The 10,366-nt window shown below is 42.1% G+C and overlaps 1 protein-coding gene across 1 annotated transcript in view; it reads left to right on the forward strand.

The window, feature by feature from the left end:
* Positions 1-1,895, forward strand: part of LOC134435336 (M1-specific T cell receptor beta chain-like) — a 46,951-nt gene extending 45,056 nt beyond the window's left edge. Inside the window, exon 10 of the mRNA XM_063184230.1 lies at positions 1,369-1,895. Coding sequence (XP_063040300.1) covers positions 1,369-1,823 — 455 coding nt within the window. The 3' untranslated portion in view covers positions 1,824-1,895. The remainder of the gene's footprint in view (positions 1-1,368) is intronic.
* The last annotated feature ends 8,471 nt before the right edge of the window (positions 1,896-10,366 follow it).

The following is a 10,366-nucleotide window of genomic DNA, read 5'->3' on the forward strand; positions in this document are numbered from 1 at the left end:
AGAGGGCACTGAACTAAACGTAATAAACTGTACACTGAACAATGAAATTAACACATAATCCAAAATAAAATGATTGTTCAGAGAAATAATGAGGTTAACACTGGTGCCATAGGGTATCAAGAACAGCTGATACATTCAAAAACACTATTAATTGGCATGTACACTGTAGATCAACCTACGAAACCACCCTAAAAAGGTCTTTCAATAGATACGCCATAAGATGAGTGTATTTTATATATTCCATATTAAGTGCGAAAGGCGCAGTGTGAGTTTGTTAGTATTAGTGGATTTTAGCTCAGCCATAAAACACAGTGCTCTCAGGCACCGCAGCCTTCTTTGGTCCGGGAACTAAGGTTACAGTCCTTGGTAAGTCAAAGAAAATATTTTCATAACATGTTTTTAAAAAAAATATTATAACACATAGCATATATATATTTTTTAATGATGAACGTTACATAAAAACAAAAAATATTTTCCATGCCTTTTTGTCCGATTGATTCCTTTCATTGCACTTTAGACTATGCATTTGACATGGCTGAAAGGCCTAGAGGGAGTTGTAACATATTTAATGACATTTCAGTGACTTGTTGGGAGTCGTAGGTGTGGTATTGTTTGGGGTAAAATAACAAGCAGTGTGTCTGCAGTGTTCTTGCTCTAGATACTTGCGTACTCTCAGCTGCTCCAAATACCTGTAAACAGCTGCAATTGTTTTCCCCTTGCCATGTAGGCCACCATATGTGCAATGTGAACCCTTTATCAGACAGAATACAGTTACATTTCAATATACATTCTAATAAATGTTAATTTAAAAAAATAAATGTGAGGAAAATACTGCATAAAAATATTTCTGTGTCCAAAAACTTTTTGCATTGCACCATCGTTTGGTTGCTGACTGGTGACTAGTGCAAACTTTTATCTCACAGCACAAATTTAAATCCCATCCCGATGTTTAAAGAACATGGTGCTTTACTTGATGAACTATATACTGCTACTCCCAGTTCAAGATTGATTACATCAGTTGTATTACTGTTTATTACAGTGTTTTATTTCCCCTCCCAAATTCCCAAAGTTGTTCTAACCCTACAACAACTATTACACATCCGATTCTGTCTATAGTCAAAGACATGATTCAATGTTCTAGTGTACTGAAAAGTAAAAAGCTACGCGTGTGGAAAGAATGAAATGTGGTCACAAGTTTTGTGTACTTCACTGAATAAACTGGAGCCAATTGGCGATTACTTTAGAAAATGAGTAAAAATACTGTACATATTGTAATATAATAATACTGTAGCAAAATGATTAATGTTTACTCTATAACATGCTTATTTATGAATGTTTATGATGTATTTGGCTCTCGTTTTTCACAAGATCCAAAGGCAAACGTCACAAGGCCCACAGTTACGGTTCTGCCACCTTCTCCCAAAGAGATCTGCAATGTCACCAAGCCCGATGGGAAAGTGACCCTCATGTGTGCGGTGACAAACTTCTACCCTGACCACGTTACAGTGTCCTGGAAGATCAACGACCAAGAAGTTACTGCTGGAGATCAGAACGTTACCACTGGAGACCAGAATGTTACCGCTCGAGACCAGAAATTTGTCACTGGAGACCAGAAAGTTGTTGCTGGAGTGGGAACCGACGAAAGTCCTCTCCAGAACAAAGAAACGTTGATGTACAGCATCACTAGTCGCCTCCGAGTTCTAAAATCGGACTGGCGAAACACCACATATTCCTTTACTTGTTCTGTCCAGTTCTTTGATGGGACGAATTATGTTACTGTGACCGACACAATTCAAGGGCAGCATGGTGAGTGTGACATGTAGGTCCTACAAAGAGATGTATTGCGGTTTTATTGACATATGAATTATCAACAACACCTGCTAACCTTATGATTGTTTTGTTTTTCAGGCATTAACGGTAAGATTTGTCTTGCTTTTCCAGTGTCTGGGAAAATAAGGCACTCGTTTGCTATTTATTTCCGCCTGACCAATAGTTTTCTTGATACTAATCTATCTTTGTGTGTCTTTGTGTGATCTGCCAGTGGAAAAGATGAGACGGGGGATAGCGACAGCGCGCTTTGGCTACATCCTCTTCCTGGCCAAGAGCTGTCTGTACGCTTTGGTGGTGGGCGGCCTGGTGTGGAAAATACAAGTAGGTGTCACTGACAAAAGGGAAAATAGCAAGGGCTCTATTAGTATTTTCTCCAGGTAAAGAAAATCAATCTATTCCTTTTAAGGATGCATTGAATAATAAATTAAATCCAAATCGCTCTCACCTCAGAGTCAAAGTAGTAGTGCTATTTTTTTATTTTTACATGGGGTATACAGAGATAATTTTGTCAGTCAATACAACTAGGTGTCTTTCCCCTTAATGGCATTGTTATCCAATGTCTCATAACAGATTACGTGATTAAATAGTTACTCTCACCTTTCTCTCTGGAACCTAGCAACGCCCCTGTTTGTATACATATCACACTGGCTAAACAGTCAAAAAATGAATATTAATATATTATTTTATTTTAATATAATAACACTATGTTTCTGGTAATTACTCTTCCTTCTTCTTTGTTGTTGTGTGTTTGTCATCTAGTTGAAGGTGGGCAAAGGTGATTGATCCAGACTTTATCCTGACATAATGACCATGGTTGAAGATGCAGCTTCATTACTATACGCAAGCATTTTTTGCATTTTGCATGATTTTGAAGTGTTTTGTATTGTTTTGCATGACTTTCAATTGTTTTGTACCACAGTAACCATTTTAAAACCATTTTGTACTCCTTTTTATTAGTAGTTAGTAGTACCTTGTAGCCTGCCAATGTACTGTAGTACTGTAAATGAACAAAGTTTAATAAAGCTTTACAATAAAAATGCAGGATTGGGATTGTGGCATTGCATTTTTGTTTCACATTCATACAAAAACGCCTCCTGACTACCCTCATTCTCTACCATGAACTGAATGCATGTCTTCAGAGACAGTCTCTGAGGCAATATACAATGTTTGCTGTCATAACACTCAAATGCCGTCAAACTCCTACGCTACCTGAGCACCTGAGCGCCCAATCTCTGTGTGACTATCTATGACTTATGATAGGCCCAGCCACTATGGACCTTACACATCTAAGAATCCTGGTCCTAACCTACGTTGACCTTATGACTCTACATTCTCTGTCTATCTCTTCTTCCTCTGCCTTCCTGCTTTTTCTGCCTCTCCTCTATACCTCTCCTTTTAAATCTATCTCTCCTCTCCTTTTAAATCTATCTCTAACAATGTTTTTTCCCATTTGTTAAGCACTTTGAGTTACATGCCTTGTATGACACAGTGCTATACAAATACAATTATTATTACAAAGAACCGATCCACTTCCTGTTAAACAACAGCCCATGCAACACATGCCTGCTCAACAATGGAAAGTTTTTGTTTGCCTTGTGCAGTTTATTTCAGTTGCGTTGCCTTATTGCGATCTGACTTTTCACCTCAGTCCAAAAGGCCTGCCCACACATGTCTCATGAAAACATGTCAGAAAAACAGATTCTGTTTCCACAGAAGGAAACTTCTGGTTAGTTGCTGAATTATATGTGTGACTTTCCCCTGTCTTAAAAGATGTTACAGAACAAAGTAAGCTTTGTGAATCATACACTGGTGGTGACGGTAAACTGAGTTTACCAGCAAAGATGGCATGATGCATCAATTAGACACACGTGCTAACAAACTAGAAGACTACAACTTTTGGATAAAGTGTTAATAGTGAATACTGTAGCTTATAAACTGACAGAGCATGGCCTGTGTCCATTACCAAAATGTACTACGTTCATGTAAAAAGTATATACAGACACATATACACATATATAGGTTACATGTGTTTCCTTGGTGACACTGAGCACAGGAAGTGGCTGTTGATTCTGAAATGGGGAGGTGGAGAGGGGGAAGTGTGTGTGTTTGGGGGGGGGGCACTGGGTGGAGTGAGTAACACACACACATACACACAAACACACACACACACACACACACACACACACACACACACACACACACACACACACACACTTTGGAGACATGTGGGTGGGGGTGTGTGTGTGAAGGGAACTGGAGTGAAGTCAAGTCATGATGGGAGGATGTGGTGACAGCAGTAACACCATACTGTGCTCGCTCTGAGAACCAAGCCTTCGCTGCTCTGCACCTAAACCTGACCACAGCAGCTACTTCTAGAACAAAGAATGAGAACAAAAAAAACACACACACACACACACACACACACACACACACACACACACACACACACACACACACACACACACACACACACACACACACACACACACACACACACCTGCAGCAGCAGCAATGTCTTGTATCTGCCGGATGTGGCTTTGTTCAAAATGGGACAGTTCACACGTCTCGAGCTAACCATGCAGCAGCGCACGTCAGCATGGTCTGCAAAGTTTGATCAGGTGCAGAGTGTAGAATGCATACACAATGGGGCACCAGCTGGGACACACATTTGAGATGTGTATTATTTTATAGACATCAGGTGAAATGACTTTCAAAGGTTCAGAAAGTTATAGGAAGGCATTTAAAAGTATTTTAAAACATGGCTATGCATCAGAGAAGATTTGTGTATGCTTTGAATGAAAAGTTTAACTGACAACAAATGCCAAAGTAGAATGACATTTTCTGCCAGTGCTTGATTCATATTTTGTGTGTGAAATCAGCAGATTGATTTGCTTTTTATACTCTTTCCTGTTGAGTCACAAGAAGTGAACTCTTTGTCAAGCATTACCATGTTATGGTATGGTTTATGGGATGGTTTAGTTTTTGTGCAGCTATACATCAGAGGTGAGTCACTGTGTGGACTGGCAGCACAGTACCAGACAGCAGGTTCTGATGGCTGCACTTCAGCAGACTCTAGAAAAAACTGCAGGTCCGCGGGCCGACGGGCTTTGAACCCATTCCAACCCGCCTCAGGGTCAATCATGTCTTTCCCTCTTGAGAAGAATTTAAGTTCTATTTCGCCTGAGGGTGTCCATCTATACCAGAACAGGTCTGGGTTCTGAACTCCAGTTATGGTGCAGTGGATTCTGAGTGGTGATTGGGGCGTCAGCAGCAGGTGTGGAGGGTTCTGGGTGACCTGGATGGCCATACAGCACATGCTGTGACACAGCAGCAGCAGCAGCACACACATCAGGAGAGATGACATGGCCCTCACACACACAGACAGAACTGCAGAACAAACACTATCTGTGCTTTTCAACACACTCAACTTCCTTCTTGGGGTGTGGCTCTGAGTGACTATAGGGTTCTGGGACAGACTGTATATAGTAGAACAGGTGCGCACGAACAATTGTTAACTGCTCCTTGTAATAACAACATTTTTAAGGGTGTTCCTTTTACATAACTTGACCAAAAAAAATTGTGATTCGAGTGACATGAAAACATTTCATAAATGAGGACAAACAAATCAATGAATTTGTTTGCACATTGTTGTTGTTGTACAGATACTTTTGCCTCTGTGTTTGTGTGGCACTTTTGCATACACCGTACAGTTAAGATAACTGTACATAACTGTATTTATCAGGTACTTCACCTACTGAATTAGGCTAAACAAACAACAAACGTGATGGTCCCGTGGTTTTTGTACAGCTATATACCATCTGCAAGTCACTGTGTGGACTGGCAGCACAGTACCAGACTGCAGGTTCTGATGGCTGCACTTCAGCAGATTCAAGAAAAAACTGCAGGTCCTCGGGCCGCCGGGCTTTGAACCCATTCCAACCCTCCTCCGGTTCTATCATATCTTTTATTCTTGAGAAGAATTTAAGGTCTATTCCCCCTGAGGGTGTCCATCGATACCAGTAGAGATATGGGGTCTGAACTCCAGTTATGGTGCAGTGGATTCTGAGTGGTGATTGGGGCGTCAGCAGCAGGTGAGGAGGGTTCTGGGTGACCTGGATGGCCATACAGCACATGCTGTGACACAGCAGCAGCAGCAGCACAAACATCAGGACTGATGGCATGGCCCTCACACACACTACTGGGGAACACACATCAGGACTGATGGCATGGCCCTTACAGACACTACTGGCGTGGGAACAAACATCAGCTGTGCTTTTCGACACACACAGGAGCTAGCATCCTTTCTGGGGTGTGGCTGGCTCTGCATTCACTACCGGTATGGCTTTTAGGACAGACGACACATCAAACAGGTGTAATCTGTCAACCGTAAAAAAGCCATCTGCAAGTTGACGGTTGTAAATTAAGTTATGCACAAGTTAACACTGGCCCTTAGCTATGTGCACCGAGTGGCAGTTCAGTGTTTGTGTGGCAAGTTCATTACACGGTGTGACACAAGGGGGCATGTAGTAATTGGATTATAATTAGCAGTTACTGAATTAGGCTAAGGAAACAAAACAAAGTGATGGTCCTGTGGTTTTTGTGCAGCTATTTAACATAAGTGATTCACTGTGGCGACTGGCAGCACAATACCAGACAGCAGGTTCTGATGGCTGCACTTCAGCAGACTCTAGAGATATCTGCAGGTCCACAGGCCGACGGGCTTTGAACCCATCAACCTCAGATGGATCCATTGATCCAACTCCCAGAGATGTGAATTTAAGTTCTATTCCGCCTGAGGAGGTCCATCGATACCAGTAGAGATATGGGTTCTGAACTCCAGTTATGGTGCAGTGGATTCTGAGTGGTGATTGGGGCGTCAGCAGCAGGTGTGGGGGGTTCTGGGTGACCTGGATGGCCATACAGCACATGCTGTGACACAGCAGCAGCAGCAGCACACACATCAGGAGAGATGGCATGGCCCTCACACACACTACTGGGGAACACACATCAGGACTGATGACATGCGCCTCACACACAGACACGACTGCAGAACAAACACTATCTGTGCTTTTCAACACACACAGACAGCAGCAGCGTCCCTTCTGGGGTGTGGCTCTGAATAACTAAGCTTACCGGTATGGTTTTTAGGACAGAGGGCGCATAAAACAGGTGTGATCTGACAACCGTAAAAAGCTGTAAGTTGAGGCAAATACAATCTGACAGTTGTAAATTAAGTTATGCACAAGTTAACACTGGCCCTTAGCTATGTGCACCGAGTGGCAGTTCAGTGTTTGTGTGACACTTTTATTACATGGTGTGACACAAGGGGGCATGTAGTAGTTGAATTATAGTTAGCAGTTACTGAATTAGGCAAAGGAAACAAAAAAAAGTGATAGTCCTGTGGTTTTTGTGCAGCTATTTAACAGAAGTGATTCACTGTGTGGACTGGCAGCACAATACCAGACTGCAGGTTCTGATGGCTGCACTTCAGCAGACTCTAGAGTCAACTGCAGGTCTACGGGCTGACGGGCTTTGAACCCATCAACCTCAGATGGATCCATTAATCCAACTCCCAGAGATGTGAATTTAAGTTCTATTCCGCCTAAGGGTGTCCACCGATACCAATAGAGATATGGGTTCTGAACTCCAGCTATGGTGCAGTGGATTCTGAGTGGTGATTGGGGCGTCAGCAGCAGGTGTGGAGGGTTCTGGGTGACCTGGATGGCCATACAGCACATGCTGTGACACAGTAGCAGCAGCAGCACACACATCAGGAGAGTAGACATCTTGGCCCTTACACACACAGACACGACTGCAGAACAAACACTATCTGTGCTTTTCAACACACACAGACAGCAGCAGCGTCCCTTCTGGGGTGTGGCTCTGAATAACTAAGCTTACCGGTATGGTTTTTAGGACAGAGGGCGCATCAAGCAGGTGTGATCTGACAACCGTAAAAAGCCATAGTAAGTTGAGGTGAATACAATCTGACTGTTGTAAATTAAGTTATGGCTGTGCACACTGAGTGGCACTTCAGTGCTTGTGTGACACGTTTATTACATGGTTTGACACAAGGGGGCATGTAATACTAGTAGTTGGATTATAATGAGCAGTTACTGAATTAGGCTAAGCAAATAAAGAAGTGATGGCCCCGTGGTTTTTGTGCAGCTATTTAACAGAAGGATTCACTGTGTGGACTGGCAGCACAATACCAGACAGCAGGTTCTGACTCCTGCACTTCAGCAGACTCTAGAGTCAACTGCAGGTCTACGGGCCGATGGGCTTTGAACTCATCAACCTCAGATGGATCCATTAATCCAACTCCCAGAGATGTGAATTTAAGTTCTATTCCCCCTGAGGAGGTCCACCGATACCAGAACAAGTTGGGATTGCTATATCCAGTTATGGTGCAGTGGATTCTGAGTGGTGATTGGGGCGTCAGCAGCAGGTGTGGAGGGTTCTGGGTGACCTGGATGGCCATACAGCACATGCTGTGACACAGTAGCAGCAGCAGCACACACATCAGGACTGATGGCATGGCCCTCACACACACTACTGGGGAACACACATCAGTTGTGCTTTTCAACACACAATACACAACTTCCTAGGGTGTGGCTCTGAGATAGAGCTGGGGCAAAAATCTAGGATAAGGGCACACAAATTGTCATAAGATGATAACGTAAAATGTGCTACTACCAGTAAATGGCATAACTTTGCTTTTTTTTTTAAAGAATATATATATTTTTAATATACTGTAACATCAACATCACCAAAATGTACAGCTGAACAGAAAATCAGTGCACGCACCAAAGGAAGAGCTCTCAAGGCTGTTACTAGTAATAGTGAATAATGTAAATCACCATTTTGCTTTGATGAATAACACAAGTATGGATTTGAACATGGCAATTGTGTGACGCCGTGTTTTCCATTCAAGACAGGCGTGTCCATTTTTAGTACATCCCCGCTCAGATGGAAAAAGTCGTAGGAAAATAAGTGCCAAGCAATAAACAAATAATATTCTCCAGCTGCTGCTATGAATCTGTATTTCCGATAAAGGCAAGGTAGACAAGTACTGTAGGTGGAACTGCACCACTGTTAGCAACAACAGGATGTGAGCAAAACGGAAAGAGAAGAATTTCAAGGCAATCTCATTTACCAAAATTTAAAAAGCCTTTTTTTGCACTGGCTTGGTTACTCTAACCTAGTGATTCTCAAAATGTTGGCCGCGAGGGTATTCCAAGTGGGCCCTGAAATGATTTTCTAAGAATATAAATAATAATTGTTGCTGTTGACTATTAATTTGTAGTTGTATTGTTTATTAGGCAGAGTTGGCCATATTTGAACATTTTGTTGGGAAATGTTGCGAACTCTTGTACAAACCCTTTCAAAAGACCTTTCAACACACACTGACATTCTAGCCCTCAACAGGAAGTCAAACCTCTGTAAAAGGCAAGGTAGACGAGTAGGTGGACATGCACCACAGTCAGCAACAACAACAGGATGTGAGCGATGCTTCATAGGTTAGGTTAGATGAGAAACAACATCGTGGCTCAGAGTAATGTTCAGATTCCTATGAGCAGTCTTGTGTCAACCTCTAGTGGTGCAATGTACTTTGACAGAGAACATCATCAAAGACTACAAAAACTGTCTTCAACCTCTTCCTCTCAGGCAGGCAATCGCCATTACACGCTGAAGAAGGGCTCGGCCCGAAACGTTCGTAGGCAAATAAACAGATAAAAATCTGAAGAGCGGTGTCCTTCTCTTTCTTCATTCATCAGTGTTTTATGTTGGATTCAGCACCCAGTTATAATCTGGCGATAGTGTGAGCGCGTCTCCTCCATTTCATAAACTACAAAACCCTGCACAACAAAACTACCAACTCAAGACTCAAGGCCCAAGTCAACCATTACAAACTTTCCAAGGATCTTGCGCCACTCTCTTTTTGCACAACATTTTGTCATCGGTATTATTTTATTGCATTATGTTTATTAATGTATATAATGTATTTTGATTTGCTTATTGAACATATTTGACCTTGCTACTCTAAACCTATGAGGTTCATATGGGGTGGAAAGTGAACTCAGCAGTGCTTTGTTAAAAAAGATGAATCACTGAAATTAATTTGGAAAATGAACCACGGAATCAGTCCAATTATGAACCATTGAGGTACTTCGTAGGCAACATCTGTATTCACATACCGTATGTACAGCTCAACAAAATGAGCCAAAGGACATATGGAGACCTTTGGTCAAAAACAAAACCTGAGGTTTGCCCTCAAATGAAAGGGGACTTAAACTGTAGACCAGGGATGGGCAACTTTCATGACAAAAGGGCGACGTTTATTCATCGCCACCATCAGGCCACAGGACTGGAAATAATCGCTATTGCAGTTTCCAAGATGACCTCTGACCTCCTTCAAGAGCTTTAAATCACAACTTAAATATGCTCTTAAAGAGAACCAAACTTGTAACTGGCACTGACATAATATGATAACATGGTCTCATGGGAAATGTTTTTATTTTTTTATGTGTATTTT

This window comes from Engraulis encrasicolus, chromosome 19 (assembly GCF_034702125.1).
Source record: "Engraulis encrasicolus isolate BLACKSEA-1 chromosome 19, IST_EnEncr_1.0, whole genome shotgun sequence".
Taxonomy (NCBI): Eukaryota; Metazoa; Chordata; class Actinopteri; order Clupeiformes; family Engraulidae; genus Engraulis; species Engraulis encrasicolus.